The following is a 17,234-nucleotide window of genomic DNA, read 5'->3' on the forward strand; positions in this document are numbered from 1 at the left end:
ATGGAAAAGGATAGACCAGATCTAAAAGTTGAAGTTCTACATTGGAGAAAGGCCAACTTTGATGGTATTAGGCAAGAACTTTCAAAATTGAAAATGTGTTGCTGGAAAAACGCAGCAGGTCAGGCAGCATCCAAGGAGCAGGAGAATCGACGTTTCGGGCCTTCTTCAGGCTCATGCCTGAAACGTCGATTCTCCTGCTCCTTGGATGCTGCCTGACCTGCTGTGCTTTTCCAGCAACACATTTTCAGCTCTGATCTCCAGCATCTGCAGTCTTCACTTTCTCCTAGAAGAACTTTCAAAAACTGACTGGGGGCAGATGTTCGCAGGTAAAGGGATAGCTGGGAAATGGGATGCCTTCAGAAATGAGATAACGAAGATCCAGAGAAAGTATATTCCTGCTAAGGTGAAAGGAAAGGCTGGTAATTGTAGGGAATGCTGGATGATGAAAGAAATTGAGGGTTTGGTTAAGAAAAAGAAGGAAGCATATGTTAGGTATAGACAGGAGAGATCGAAAAAGGCAGTAGGAGTACACTTAAGAGGGATATCAGGAGGGCAAAAAGGGGACATGAGATAGCTTTGGCAAATAGAATTAAGGAGAATCCAAATACATTAAGGATAAAAGGGTAACTAGGGAGAGAATAGGGCCCCTCAAAGATCAGCAAGGCAGCCTTTGTGTAGAGCCGCAGAAAAATGGGGGAGATACTAAACGGATATTTTGCATCAGTATTTACTGTGCAAAAGGATATGGAAGATATAAAATGTAGAGAAATCGATGGTGACATCTTGAAAAATGTCCATATTACAAAGGAGGAAGTGCTGGATGTCTTGAAATGCATAAAGGTGGATAAATCCCCATGACCTGATCAGGTGTACCCTAGATATCTATGGGAAGCTAGAGAAGTGATTGCTGGGCCTCTTGCTGAGATATTTGTATCATCGATAGTCACAGATGAGGTGCTGGAAGACTGGAGGTTGGCTAACTTGGTGCCACTGTTTAAGAAGGGTGGTAAGAACAAGCCAGGGAACGATAGACCAGTGAGCCTGGCATCGGTAGTGGGCAAGTTGTTGGAGGGAATCCTGAGACTCAGGATGTATATGTATTTGGAAAGGCAAGGGCTGATTAGGGATAGTCAACATGGCTTTGTGCGTGGGAAATCATGTCTCATAAACTTGATTGAGTTTTTTGAAGAAGTAACAAAGAGGATTGTTGAGGGCAGATCGGTAGATGTGATCTATATGGACTTCAGTAAGGCATTCAACAAGGTTCCCCATGGGAGACTGGTTAGCAAGGTTAGATCTTACGGAATACAGAGAGAACTAGCCATTTGGATACAGAACTGGCTCAAAGGTAGAACACAGAGGGTGGTGGTGGAGGGTTGTTTTTCAGACTGGAGGCCTGTGACCAGTGGAGTGCTACAAGGATCGCTGCTGGGTCCAATACTTTTCATGATTTATATAAATGATTTGGATGTGAGCATAAGAGGTGTAGTCAATATGTTTGCAGATGACACCAAAATTGGAGGTGTAGTGGACAGCAAAGAAGGTTACCTCAGATTACAACAGGATCTTGATCAGATGGGCAAATGGATGGGAACTGGTGGATGTAGTTTAATTCAGGTAAATGCGAGGTGCTGCATTTTGGGAAAGCAAATCTTAGCAGGACTTATACACTTAATGGTAAGGTCCTGGGGAGTGTTGCTGAACAAAGAGACCTTGGAGTGCAGATTCATAGTTCCTTGAAAGTGGTAAATAGGATAGTGAAGAAGGCGTTTGATATGCTTTCCTTTATTGGTCAGAGTACTGAGTACAGAAGTTGGGAGGTCATGTTGCAGCTGTACAAGACATTGGTTGGGCTACTGTTGGAATATTGCATGCAATTTTGGTCTCCTTCCTATCGGGAAGAAATTGTGAAACTTGAAAGGGTTCAGAAAAGATTTACAAGCATGTGACCAGGATTGGTGGATTTGAGCTATAGGGAAAGGCTGAACAGGCTGGGACTATTTTCCCTGGAGCATCGGAGGCTGAGGGGTTACCTTATAGAGGTTTACAAAATTATGAGGGGCATGGATAGGATAAATAGACAAAGTCTTTTCCCTGGGGTTGGGGAGTCCAAACTAGAGGGCATAGGTTTAGGGTGAGAGGGGAAAGATATAAAAACGACCTACGGGGCAACCTTTTCATGCAGAGGGTGGTACATGTGTGGAATGAGTTGCCAGAGGAAGTGGTGGAGGCTGGTACAATTGCAACATTTAAAAGGCATTTGGATGAGTATATGAATAGGAAGGGTTTGGAGGGATATAGGCAGGTGCTTGTAGGTGGGAGTAGATTGTGTTGGGATATCTGGTCAGCATGGATGGGTTGGACCGAAGGGTCTGTTTCCATGCTGTACATCTCTATGACTCTATTTGTCTAATATATTGCATCAGCTGTATGACAATTTTACTATCTTTTACCATGTGTCTCACTAGCTACGTGATGAAGGAGTAGTGCTTCAAAAGCTTGTACTTTCAAATAAACCTTTTGGACGAAAACCTGGTGTTGTGTGATTTTTAACTTTGTCCACTCCAGTCCAACACCGGCACCTCCACAGTATAGAATTATGTTATTGTGGCAATACCAAAAATTAGGCTCAATCAAGGCCAGGAGTTCAGAGTAAAGATTCAGGGCGGCCACTGGTTAATCTGCCACCTTCTTGAGTGAGCAAGAAAATGATGAGTTAGAGCCAGAGTAAGAGGATATGCAATAAAGGTTGGGTTTATTTGACATGTATGTGAATTGTACAGGAAGTAACAAGTAATGCTGTTGATAGACACAAAGTTGTGGTGATAATGGGGACCTGGTTCAGAAAAAGGTAGGATTAGGTACTGACCTGTTTCTAAGGTGTTCAGGAAAGTCAGGGAACAAAAGAGAGGAGGAAAGGTGGCAGTTTTGCTTAAGGATCATATAACAGTGAAGGATAATATAACAGTATTGGACAGAGAGATAGCAAGGATAGAATCTATTTGATTTGAATTAAGAAACAACGGAGATACTATTACAATATTGGGTGTACTGTAGAGGCCACCAAGAGGAATAATGTTGCAAACAATTACAGAGACTTTAAAACATTTTGTTGTAATTGAAAACATTAGTTACCCTAATATTAATTGGCATATAATCCACATAGAGCAGAGAGAGGGAGCAATTTCTAGATATGTAAAGTAGAATTTTCTATAGTATGTTTCTGGATGAAGAGAAAGGACATATTGCTGAATTGCTTTCTGGTGAATGAAATAAGACAAATGGATCATGTCATTAGAGGAGCATTTAGGGGATAGTGAGTGTAATATCATAAGGTTTAGGTTGGCTGTGGAAAAGGACAAGGAAAAATCTAGAATAAAAACAATTAATTGGAGGGCACCTAATTTCAGTATGGCAAGGAACAGACCTGCTGTGTTTTTCCAACGCCACACTTTTCGACTCTGACTCTCCAGCATCTGTGTCCTCACTTTCTCTCAAGGACAGATCTGACATAGGTAAATTGGAATCAAAGATTAGCAGACAAAACATTGTATGAAAATAGATTGACAGCCAATTTAAAAGTGAATGCAAGAATTTTCTACAGGCTTATAAATATAAGAAGGGTAATAAAGATGTATTATTACCATTAAGGAACCGATAGGGGAATTGATTCTTGGACATTGAGGAACCGATAGGGGAATTGATTCTTGGACATAGCTGCAACACTAGATCAATGCTTTGCACCTGCTTTTACAAAGGAAGAAGATGTTGCTGAAGTAGTAGTGAAAGAGGAGATAGTTGATATACTGGAGGATTAAAAATTGAAACGTCAAAGAATCATAGTGTCAGAGACCCGGGTTCAATTCCCGCCTCAGGTGACTGACTGTGTGGAGTTTGCACGTTCTCCCCATGTCTGCGTGGGTTTCCTCCGGGTGCTCCGGTTTCCTCCCACAGTTCAAAAATATGCAGGTTAGGTGAGTTGGCCATGCTAAATTGCCTGTAGTGTTAGGTGAAGGGGTAAATGTAGGGGAATGGGTCTGGATGGGTTGCGCTTCGGCGGATCAGTGTGGACTTGTTGGGACGAAGGGCCTGTTTCCACACTGTAAGTAATCTAATCTAATCTAAATCATTGAGATCTACAGCATAGAAAATGATCCCTCAGCCCATCAGATTTGCAGTGGTCAAAAGCAACCACATAACTACTCTAATTCAATTTTTTAGCACTTACCTGTAGCATTGTATGCCTTGGCATTGCAAGTGTACATCCAATACTTCTTAATGTTATCAGGGTTTTTTCCTCTACCACTATGATAATCTCTACAAGGTGCTTGGGCAATCACTAATTAATCTCCTTATGGAGGTCACTGAGTATGAGTTCCCTTGGACTGCCCCACTAGAATTCATCACCATTAGCCCTTTAAAACTTTGGGAGGGGCCTTTTCATGGTACAGAGGTAGACCCCTACCCCAGGATCAGGAGAACAAGGTTCAGGTTCCACCTGCTCCAGAGGCATGTAACATTTATGAACAGGATTAATTAGGAAAACTGCTTCCAGGGGACCCTCTTGTGGCACAGGGGTACAGTCCCTGCTCCAGAGCGGAGGGCCTGGGTTCAAGTGCCACCTGTTCCAGAGTTGTACAATAACACCTCTGATCAGGTATATTCAAAAATGGGTAAATTAATTTTTTTAAAAAATAGAATGGATCTGCAAAACTCCGGGCTTAGATTACCCAATGTAAACGACACGTTGTGGCTTTATTTTGGTTTTCAGCAATAATGACATTCCTTCCTCAGTAATTACACCCACTCTCACAGGCAGTGAGTTCCAGATTCCCACCACCCTAATAATGGGGATTTAAAATGTGAAATCACCAGCACTGATTCAATTGTGTTTAAGGATATTGAAGGAACAAAAGGTGGAAATTGTTGAAGCACTTGTAATAATTTTCCAATCCTTCTTTGATACAGGTATGTTGTCAGTGGACTGGAGAAGTGCAAATGTTACATACTTGTTCAAAATATGTTGTGAAGCTAAATTAAGTAACTACAGGCCAGTTGGTTTAAGCTCAGTGATGGAAATGCTTAGAAATGATAATCCGGAAAAAAATTACAAACTGCTTGGACAAATAAGGAATGATTAGAAAAAGCAGTAGAGATGTGTTAAGGGGTAGTCACATTTAAGGAATTTGATAGAAAGGATGCTGATGGTAATCTGGCTGATGTAAGTACTTGTGAACTGCAAAAAGCTATTGATAAAGAGTCATGGAACAGATGTTTCAGTAAAGCTGAAACACATGACATAAAAGATACAGTGGCAGTGTGAAATTGGCTGAGTGGCAACAATGAATAGTGGCAAACTTGTTTTTCTGACAGATAAATGTATCAGTAGTTGTCCTCAAAGACTGTATTATGATCATTGCCTGTCTTGCTCCTAAACAATGAGCTAAGCGTGAACATACAGGGAACAATTTCAAAGCTAAATCGGAAAGTATTATGACCAGTGAGGAAATTAGTGGCAGATTTCAAAATATTAGGTGGGAGGGACAGACAAATAGACAATGAAATTTAAGCAGACATCTGTGACCTGATATATTTCTATAGGAAGAATGAGGAAAGACAATATTTCTATAATTCTAAAGGAAGCTATCCAGTCTAAACAACTGGCTGATTAGAACTGTAAAATGATTAAATGATAATATGATGTAACAAGTAAGTCGCTGATATTATCTTTTATTTTTACTTTTTATATAAGATTTATTACTACATACTAATAAGACCTATCAGTTATTAGTAGGACTTATCAAAATTGGTAATATTTATTTATAGTAGTAAGGTTTATTAGTATTGGTAATGTTATTAGCAGTAGCAACAGTAACTAATAAATAAAATAATAGCAGGACTGTTCCAACCACAACAATGCACATCCTGTGAGAACACCAGAACAAGAGTAACCATTTCTGCAGGAAGTCTTACCAATTATAGCAATGTGATATTGGGAGTTTGGGAACATGAGCTGCAGATGGCAATACTGTAGTGCATCCATGAAGTTGTAGTGGATAGTACATGTACAAATGTGATCAACAGCTTAAAAGTACGTAGAAGGAGAGAGAGAATGGGTGACCATCAGGCAGGCAAACAAAAATAGGCAGATAGTGCAGGCGCCCTCTGAATGCATTCCATTCTTTTAATAGTATTCAATTCGAAATATTGTTGAAAGTGATGTTTAATCACAGATGGGCAGCTGAAGCTAAGTCCATGGGATCATGTGTAGCTCAGGTGTGGATTTCAAAGAAGACTGGAAAAATAGCGATTTGACAATGAGGGGAAATAAACAGGCATCAATGTGACACAGATGCAAAACAAAGATCATGTGTTGCCACATTCTACCCCCAATGATCCTTGATACCCCTACCTAACACAAGTCTCTCTGCATGTGCCTTGAAAATATTCAATAACCTCGCATCCACTGTCTTCTGAGGCAGAGAATTTCAAAATTTAACAACTCACAAGAAGAAAAAAATTCTTGTCATCTCTGTCCTTAGGTGGCAACCCCTAATTTCAGAACAGTGACCATAGTTCTGATCTGAACTGACCCATAAGAAGAAATATCTGCCACCTTCCCACCCATTCCAGCCATGACCTTATTGAATGGTGGAGCAGGCCTGAGTGACAAAATGGTCTACTTCTGCCCCTATTTTGTATGCTCATGTTCTGCTGAATTTCAAGACAGAGAAGTGTGAATTAATTCAGTTAGGTAGGAAGAACATGAAGAGACAATCCAAAATAAAGAGCAGACACTAAATGGGATACAGGTGCAGAGGGACATGGATATTGGCATATGTGCTTTAGTCATTGAAGATGGTAGGACTGTTGACAGACCAGTTAATAAAGAATACAATATCCAAGATTCATTACTGGAGTATAGAGTACAACAAGAGCAAGGAGGATGCGCTGAACTTGTAAAACACTTGAGTATTGCAACTATTTCACAAATACTTCACATTTTAGGAAGGATATGAAGGCATTGGAGACAGTGCAGATAAGTTTCACCAAAACAGTTATAACTTTGAGGAATTTCATTATGTAGATTGTTTGGAGAAGTTAAGATTGTTTTCCTTTTAGAGAAAAAGACTAAGAGGCCATCTGATTGTGGTGCTGAAGCTCATGAGGGACCTGGACAGTGTAGTTAAGGAGAAACTGTCCCCACGGTTGAAAGGATCAAGAATGAGAAGTAATTAGATAAAGCAGTCAAAACAATGTGAGAAAATTCTTTGCGACACAATGAATAGTTAAAATCTGGAATGCTGTATCTGAGTCTATGGTAGTGGTAGATTCAACTGAAACATTCAAAAGGGAATTAGATTGATACATGAAAGGGAAGCATATATAAGGTTATTGGGTTAGAAAAGGTGGGAGAGTGGCACTACATGAATTGTTCATTCAGAGAACTGGTGACGACATGATGGGTAAAATGGTCTCCTGTATTGTAATAATTCTGTGATTCCATGTAAATGTGCAAAAATCATTGATTATGGCAAGTCATATTAAACAAGCAGTTCTAAAACACACAGGATCCTAGACTTTATCAACAAAAGCATACAGTTAAAGAAAGCAAATAAATTATGAGAAATCTTTATGAAACAGTTACCCTCAATAGAAGTGTTCTCTTTGATTTTAAGTAGCGCAGTCCATTAAGAATGCAATGGCATTGGAGAGGTAGCAAAAAAGGTTTTAACATCTCTGAAGATGATAGACTTCAGTTTTGTGGATAATTTGATGAAAATGGGCCTACTTTCCTTGGAAAGAGAAGACTGAAAGGAAATTACATATAAAGGATCAAAATCATCAAATATCTGAAAGAGTAAATTGTGAAAATTTTCATTGCCCGAGGGGTTGAGAACCAGAGGGCAATGATTTAATTTAATTGACAAATGAAACATGTATGTGATAAGGAAAAGTGTTTTTATGCAGTAATTATTTAGGATATGACAGACACTGATTCAGAGTATAGTGGTGGTAGATTCACTCATGCATTTCAGAAAGTAATTGGATAATTATCTGAGGAGGAAAAACTTGCAGCTACTGCAAAAGTTGGAGAAAGTGGGGCTAATTGAGATGTTGTTACAACGAATAGCATGGACACAACAGGCTAAATGGACTCCTGTGCTGTAGATTTCGTGATTCTAGAGGGCATTTAATGCCCAAACTCTGTTTGGCACTAGCACCACCTCTGACTTTCCTGCACTTATGTTTTCAAATTTGTGTTGTGCTTTTTCTAACCAAACATCTTCACTGTAAAGTTATGTTTAAAAATGCAAACTTAGAATACATGTAAACATTGTAAAATGATATATAACAATTAAACTCAGCTTTAATAATAATCTGATAATTTTAAAGATTATTTTGTATCTATTTCACTGCCAGTTTCCAAACAAGTAATTTTCCATTGTTATAATTGTCCCATTTTATGTGAGGAAGCAACTGCCGTTTGTATAATGATGGCCATTCAAATAATGTTAAATAAAGGAGGTTTATTTGCTGGAAATCATCCCAATACATTATTTCAATTTCTTTTGAGCAGAAGCAGAAAGTTGAACATTTAATTTTTTTTTTCAAATTGAAGACTAATCAACAGTCTATAAATACCTATGCTGTGAAAATTCTCAGGCAATATGAGATTTGATGCAGGAAAGGAAGTTTTTGTTTAAATAAATGTTTGAACACAGAACTTAAATAAATTTGATGAAAACCTTCAACCTCTTTTCTCCTTTTAGCAATGTTAAAGACTTTTTAAAAAATGTTTATTGAGATTTGAATTTTGCTGGCATCCCTAATTGCCCTTGAGAAGGTAATGGTGAAAAATAAAGAAAAGGCACTAATGGCTTTGCCACTCCAATTGTGTCAAATTCCTCAAGTATCTATTTGTGCAAAAGCAATTAATTATATCTCTGTTTGTAGCACATTAACTAAACAATCTTTGCAGGTATAAGTAATAGCTTTTATCAGCCATTCATTAAATGGAGCTGATAAATGTGAAATAAAAATCAAGTAATCTATTTCATGACATGTTTTGATGTCTGTCAGATAATGTTAAGTCACACCCCCTTGTTTGCATTTCGCAGGGATCATTCCCTCTGGGACACCCTAATCCATTCTGCAACCACCAACACCATCCCCATCCCCACGACACCTTCCCATGTAACGGTAGAAGGTGTAATACCTGCTCATTCACCACCTCTCTGCTCACCATCTGAGGACCTAAACAGTCTTTCCAGGTGAAGCGTCATTTCACCTGTACCTCCTCCAATCTTGTGTATTGCATTCGCAGCACCCAATGTGGCCTACTCTACATTGGAGAAACCAAACACAGACTGGATGACCACTTTGCGGAACGCCTCTGGTCTGTGCGCAAGCACGTCCCCAACCTTTCCATAGCCGGTCATTTTAACACAGAGTCCTGCTCACATGCCCACATGTCTGTCCTTGGCATGCTGCAGTGTTCCAGTGAATCACAGTGCAAACTAGAGGAACGACATCTCATCTTCAGACTAGGCACTTTACAGCCTTCTGGACTTAATATTGAGTTCAAAACCTTCAAATTGTTAACCAACTCTCATTTCTTCCCTTATCTTTTAACTTGTTACATGCTATCATATCCTCTCGCCCCTCCTCCCATCCCAGTGGGACTGTCATCTAGACTCGATCATTGTTTGCTCTCTACCCATGGAGGCTGTCTGATCCGCTGTCTGTTACCGACTTGTTTTAAGTCGGTAACGTAGCCCGCATTTTCATTCAAATGCACCATTTCCTTCTCAGCAGCAAGGGATTATATTTTTATAAACATAATTTATTGTAATCATAGCTTTTAATGAGCTTAATTTACATGTCCAGCTGTTCGCATTGTTTGGTATGCAGAAAAAGAATTTGAATGAATGGAAAATTAGTTTTGGTCACTGCGAATTTCACATTGCATATCCTCATCTTTACTTCCCTGTCATTATTGTGGTCACAGACAAATTATTGTAAAATAGCAAAGTTTTATAAGTTCCAAAATTTGTGATTATATTTGTACTATCTATGAGGCATTTAATGTTGAGGTCTTTGATGTAATATCTCAAAAGTAAATTGTAAAAATTATAACCTCATATGATAAAGTAGCGAGAAAAAGCAAGGTTTTGTGGTGTAGTGAGTAGTGTGTCCTCGCCTCGAAGCTAGAAACTGTGCACTCAAGTCCCACTCCAGCACCCAATGGCCACAGAAGGTGCAACATGACATGGCAAAACAGGTTTATAACTGACTTTAAAAACTTTTCAATAAGCCTATGGCTGGTACCAAAAAAGAGTCTCCTGGTCACCCATGGTTGATATGGAATGATGCCTCTCAAGTTGTAACTTCAGGTGAAAGCCTAGCAACCAATCCAGGGAAATACAGCTATGGAAAAAAAATGATGTAATCAAGTGTTTTGCCTGCATCATAAGGTGTGAGAAATGACTATCCCTGTTTTGTTGTCATATAATTGGGAGTTTTTAAATATGTTAATCAATACTACGAACTGTTCCTGATAATGATATATTGGAAAATGTCAGTTTTGTACTGTTTGATATTAACTATGTGCTTACAAGAGACCAATCCATGTCTCTTGGCTTCATCTGTGCCCAGACTTCTAAATACTGACTTGGATTATAAGGTAAAATAATTGGAAACAAGAGTGGACTGACAAGAGTGTGAGATGTATGACAGACAGAGAAAAGTAAAAACTTACAGATGGGAAGTTACAGAAGAGAACAAAACAGCATGAAAAGACCAGAGAAAGATTAATAAAGAGGAATACAAAGAAAAACATAATAAAGGGAGGGAGACAAAGAAACGATAATGATGAACACCAACAATAATGAGGTACCAACAAGGGACAATTGAAACTTCTTCGGTAGTGAAAAAAAATTAGTGGACTGTGAATCACTTGCATTGGTCAGAAGTATGGGCTCTGAAAATTCACTACAACCCCATGGAAATATAATTGGACCAGGCATATAAATACTGCATCTAGAAAAGCAGACCAAAGGCTGGGATTTCTGTGGCGTTGTAACTCACTTGCTGAGTCCTTAAAACCAGCCCACCATCTACAAGGCAGAAGTGATGAATATGATGGAATAAATTCTGTAGGTGTCCCTCAATAATATTGACTGAAGCATGTGTTCTTGAACTTCATTCCAAGCTTAAAGAATAATGCTTAGGAGCCCTGCCTTAAACAGCTCTGATAAATGAAAAATAAGCAATTGCTTGTGAAATAATATGAGCAAAATACTGTGGATGCTGGAGATTTGAAGTAAAAATAAACAGCTGAAGAAACACAGCATGTCTGGTGGTATCAATGGAGACAGACACTGTTAATGTTTTGGGTCCAGTATGACTCTTCTTCAGGCCTTTGAACTCACATAAATAGATGGAGTGAGGTCGTAGACAGATTGTAACGTTTGTCCTGGAGGAGGGGAGAAGGTCATTGACCTTGTGGCATTACTGTGAATTCCTCTGCACTGCAATGCACTGCACTGACTCAGGTGGCATCCTCAGAGCAGCCTGGCTAGGTCTGCTGTCATAGTATCCTTTGCCAATTCTGAGGGGAGGGGACATCTCTCTAACACCACCAGGACTTCTAGAATCCCCAAAGCAGGGTGCCAAATTTCTTGTCTGCCACATCCAAGTCAAATAAAATGAACTGAGAAGGGCAACTCCAGACTGCTTTTTGAAATATCGTGCTGGTGCCAGGGGTCTCAGGATGTCTCAGCAGTGGCAAAAACTTCCATCGATGGCAAATAGTAGAATATAATGAACAGGGTCGCATTGGAGTATGATTAGATTAGATTCCCTGTAGTATGGAAACAGGCCCTATGGCCCAAGTCCACACCAACCCTCGGATGAATAAATCACCCAGGCCCATTTCCCTACCCTATATTTACCCCTGACTAATGCACCTAACACTATAGACAATTTAGCATGGCCAATTGTGATTGCACATCTTTGTGATTGTGGGCGGAAACCGGAGCACCTGGAGGAAACCCACGCAGACACGGGGAGAATATACAAACTCCACACAGATAATCACCCGAGGCAGGAATCGAACCCAGGTTCCTGGCACTGTGAGGCAGCAGTGCTAACCACAGAGCCACTGTGCCACCTGCAATGCATAGGTATGATGCATAGGTAATGAGGCAATTTGGAATAACTGCATGAGAAAACTTGTTAAGCATCACAGCGAGAACGCCACCATTAAACCTGTCAAAAAATGGCCAGTTTCTTAGGCAAGATACACCTCCTAAGTTCTTACCCCTGAGTGTTAATGGAAATGACTTATGTTGTAAAGCAAATAAATTATTAATAAGTCAATATAAGTTTATTACACATAAATGTCAAAATAAAATAAACATTTCATTTCAAACTTTGCCAGAGACAGCATTGCAAAGAAGAAATTGTTGCCAGGATTGGAGGGTTTGAGCTATAGGGAGAGGGTGAATAGGCTGGGGCTGTTTTCCCTGGGTCGTCAGAGGCTGAGGGGTGACGTTATAGAGGTTTATAAAATCATGAGGGGCATGGATAGGATAAAATCATGAGGGGCATGGATAGGATAAATAGACAAAGTCTCTTCCCTGGGGTGGGGGAGTCCAGAAATAGAAGGCATAGGTTTAGAGTGGGAGGAGAAAGATATAAAAGGGACCTAAGGGGCAACTTTTTCACACAGAGGATGGTGTGTGTGTGAGATTAGATGCCAGAGGAAATGGTGAAGGCTGGCACAATTGCAGCATTTAAAAAGCATCTGGATGGGTATATGAATATGAACCTAGAGTTTAGAGGGATATGGACCAAGTGCTGGCAAATGGGACTAGATTAGGTTCAGATATCTCGTCGGCATGAACCAGTTGGATTGTTTCCGTGGTGTACATCTCTATGACTCTATGACTCTGAATGATATCCTTGGCGACACTCAAGTAACTATGAATATAATTAATGTTAGCATCAAATGAAAACAATTTGTAAAAATGCTTAACCTTTCATCTATTTGCCATCATTATAATTAATGGTTTCTTCCTACAGAAACGTCTGATCGTACCGATTTTCTCAAAGCAAAGAATGGTGAACGACAACAATAACCTGAACAATGATTCATGCGGCAACATTACTAACTTCAAAGCTAATATTTATATACAAACGTATATCATCGTATTTATCTTTGGATTCATTGAAAATGCCTTCTGTTTATACATATTACTGAAATTATACAAGAGGAACACTACATTCAGCATCGTCATGGTGAACCTCGCAATATCGGATCTGCTCTTTGTCTGCACGTTGCCCTGGCGGGTCCATTATTATTGGAATAACAACAAATGGGACTTTCCATTTTCTTTCTGCATGTTCCTGACTTATGCTCTGTACCTCAACATGTACTGCAGCATCTACTTTCTGACCCTGATGAGCGTGTTGCGCTACTTCGCTGTAGTGCATCCAATGAAAGCTTTAAAGTATAGATCTGTTAGATCTGTGCAAATCATTTGTGTCGCAATATGGGTGTTTGTGGGAGTCTCAACCGTTCCTTTTGTAATTAAAAAGAATGAACAAAACGATTCGAACACAACAAAATGCTTTGAACTCAACAATGGGATTAGTAATGAAAATAGTACTATGTCTAATGAATCTACTATGAATTTCTTTTCCCTGGTGGTAGGTTGCATTATTCCCTTCTTAACTATCTCTGTCTGCTACATATTTGTTGTTAAGACTTTGCTAACTTCAGAAATACAGTGCCACCAGCAAAAGCGCTCCCGCAAAACAGCGATTGCAATGATTATTATCGTAATGATTATATTTCTGACCTGTTTTCTGCCTTATCACATTCTACGAACCGTCTATCTTGTCACAAGGCAGAATTCACCCTCGGTCAGCTGTACTCACAAAGCATTGGTGGTTACCCTGTGTGCAGTGGTAATCAATCCCTGTTTGGACCCCCTTTTATATTACTTTGCAGCAGAAACCTTCCGAGGCAAGGTGAGAAGCACAATCAAGACCACATTCAGAGGCTCTCTTGCCTTGATGCGTAAAACCTGAACCCCCACACAATTCACCTTCATGTCTCATTATTATTACAGGAGTAATTGGAGAGCAGGATTTCTCTTGCGTATGATGTAAAAGTTAAAGGGATATATTGTAATTATTTTCTACCACAAAATAATTTGACTAACAGGCATGGCAGTTTTTATTTGAAGAAAATAATACTCCTCATGCAACATTCTTCTGCTGTATACAACACCAGATTTAAGAACTGATTAATTCATTTTTGTCTTTGGATAATAGTGTTTATTTTCTATGTTGTCCAATTGCAATGTCATGTTTCGTTGAATTGCTTTTAGAATGAACTGGTCTTTATGTTTTCCTTTAAACCTGCTGTTGAATCCTCTCATTCCACATCTCCACCTTACTACCTCTCTATCACCTTTAAAACGTATTTAAAATGTCCTTTTTAACCAAGTTTTTGCTCATCTGCCCTAATGTCTCATTATGTGTCTTTATGTGCTGTTAAAAATGCTATATAAATGTAAGATATCATTTTTGATCACAATATAATACCATATTTCAATTATTTTCAATTCCAACACTAATAATTTATCTGTTCTTCCAACTTTGATATCTATTTCGCAGTTGCAAACATTGTTTTCTATCAATTCCTCAGACCTCCCTCAATGTCATACCTTACTAACTGTCTGAGAAAAACTCTACCCAAGCAGTAAGTAGTAAACATGATCAATTTTGAAATGAGGCGATAATTTAAGTTTTTAGCATTCTGATCTTTGCTTAAATTAATAATTCAGTGTTTCTTCAGAAAGTGATCAAGATTTACAAATATATTCTTTTATTCTTTTTTAAAACCAGGTATTAAAAGACATTCTTGGAAAGTCCAAAATCCTTCAACAATAATTTTATAGAACACAAGTGTCAGATTTGTAACTCTGAACTGTGGTGTATTACATTGGACCATAACCATGATGAAATACATGATAAGTTTCTGCACAGTGAGTTAGTAAATCGCAGTCAGCAAATTGATGGCTAGATTAAACTTTTTTTTAGAAAGTAGGAGGAGAGTTTGTATAGGTGCCATCAAGTTATGGAGTTATGACAGTACAGAAGAAAACCATTTGGCACATGGAGTCTATGCAGGTTCTTTGTGGAGCAATCTAACATCGCCTACAAGATCATTTCCCTCACGTCTATGCAAATTCCTTAACGCAGAATCACAAAATCATAGGACTCTTACAATGCAGAAGGAGGCTATTCAGTCTATCATGTGTGCACCAGCTCTCCAAATGAATATATTACTTGATGCAATGCTCATGCCTTCTCTCTGAAAACCTGCATATTATTATTTTCCAGATAACCATCTATTTCTGTTTTGAATATGCTGATTGAATCTGCCTGCACCATACTTTCTGGCAACACATTCCCCTAACTACGCTTCGTGTGAAAAAATCTTTCTCATATCACTTTTGTTTCTTTTACAGATTATTTTGAATCTGTACTCTCCTGTGGTCAATCCTTTCACAAGTGGGAAAACATGCCTCTGTTTTTTATTCTGTCCAGATCTCTCACAAATTTTAATATCTACGAGATCTCAGCTTAACCGTTCCAAGTTCTCTAATGTACATAATAAAAATTATTCATCCATGGAACTAATCTCGGAAAACTTCTCTACATTGTCTCCAATGGCTTCAGGTCCTTTCTGAAATGTGATGCCCAGAACTGAAAGCAATAATCCACTTGAGGTTGTATTAGTATCTTATACAAGTTCAAATGAAACTTCTTGCTTTTGTACTCTGTGTCTATATGAATAAAGTTTTTTGAATAACGGCAAAATGTTTCCAATTCTTCAGTCACTGATACCACTCCTGACTCTGAGAAAGACTGGAAAATTGTGACCAATGCCTCCGCAGCTTTTATTCTCACTTCCCTCAGTTTCTTTGGATACATTTAATTTGGTCCTGGTACCTTGTTAACTTTATATACTGACCAATTATCCAATGCCTCCTCTATCAATTTTAAACCACTATAATGACTAAATTTCCAATTTCATCAAGCCCTGGGTATAACATTCTTCCTTGGTAAAGACAGATGCAGAGTATTCATTTAATACCTCAATCAAGTTGTCTGCCTCCTTTTGTAAGTCTATTTTTGATCCTTAAAAGTGCTCACTCCTCCTTTTACCAGCTTCTTACTATTAAATGCCTTTTATGTTAGCTGCCAATGTTATGACTAAGGTTCGAATAGCGCATTATATTTCTAGCCCAACCACTCCACTTGTCACAACATTAATATAAATAGAGTCTTAGGTCACAGAAATGTACAGCATCGTAACAGATCCTTCAGTCCAACTTGTCCATGCCAACAAGATATCCTAAATAAATCTAGTCCCATTTGCCAGCATTTGGCCATATCCTTCTAAACCCTTCCTATTCATGTACCCATCCAGATGCCTTTTAAATATTGAAATTTTATCAGCCTTCACCATTTCCCCTAGCAGCTCATTCCATACACGCATCACTCTCTGCGTGAAAATGTTGCCCGAGGGCCCTTTTAAATCTTTCCCCTCACCCTAAACCTATGCCTTCTAGTTCTAGAATCTCTCACCCCAGGGAAAGGACCTGGTTTATTTACCCTAGCCATGCCCCTAATGATTTTATAAACCTCTATAAAGTTAGCCCTCATCCTCCGACATTCCAGGGCAAACAGCCCCAGCATCAGCCCCTCCCTATACTCAAACCGTCCAACCCTGGCAACATCCTTACAAATCTTTTCTGAACGCTTTCAAATTTCACAACATCCTTCCGATAGCGGGTAGACCAGAACTGCACACAATATTCCAAATGTGGCCTAATCAATGTCCTGTACAGCTGCAACATGACCTCCCAACTCCTATACTCTGTGCACTGACCAATAAAGGCTAGCATACCAAATGCCTTCTTCACTATCCTATCTACCTGTGACTCCACTTTCAAGGAATTATGAAACTGCACTCCAAACTCTCTTTGTTCAGCAACGCTCTCCAGGACCTTACCATTAAGTATATAAGTCCTGCCCTGATTCGCCTTTCCAAATACAACACCTCACATTTATCTAAATTAAACTCCATCTTTCACTCCTCAGCCCATTGGTCCATCAGATCAAGGTGCCATTGTACCCTGAGGTAACCT

At 39.1% G+C, this 17,234-nt stretch overlaps 1 protein-coding gene across 4 annotated transcripts in view; it reads left to right on the plus strand.

Annotated features, from left to right (window-relative positions):
- LOC122555532 (cysteinyl leukotriene receptor 2-like) overlaps window positions 1-15,893 on the plus strand; it is a 26,833-nt gene extending 10,940 nt beyond the window's left edge. For 3 of the 4 annotated variants that reach the window (XM_043701551.1, XM_043701554.1, XM_043701553.1), the window contains one exon: window positions 13,090-15,893. In XM_043701551.1, the coding sequence (XP_043557486.1) occupies window positions 13,090-14,100 (1,011 nt within the window). In that variant the 3' untranslated portion in view covers window positions 14,101-15,893. Of the gene's footprint in view, window positions 1-12,944; window positions 13,005-13,089 lie in introns of those variants that run through there. The other variant, XM_043701552.1, reaches the window with a different exon arrangement.
- Window positions 15,894-17,234: the final 1,341 nt, after the last annotated feature.

The sequence above is a fragment of the Chiloscyllium plagiosum genome, chromosome 12, assembly GCF_004010195.1.
Source record: "Chiloscyllium plagiosum isolate BGI_BamShark_2017 chromosome 12, ASM401019v2, whole genome shotgun sequence".
Taxonomy (NCBI): Eukaryota; Metazoa; Chordata; class Chondrichthyes; order Orectolobiformes; family Hemiscylliidae; genus Chiloscyllium; species Chiloscyllium plagiosum.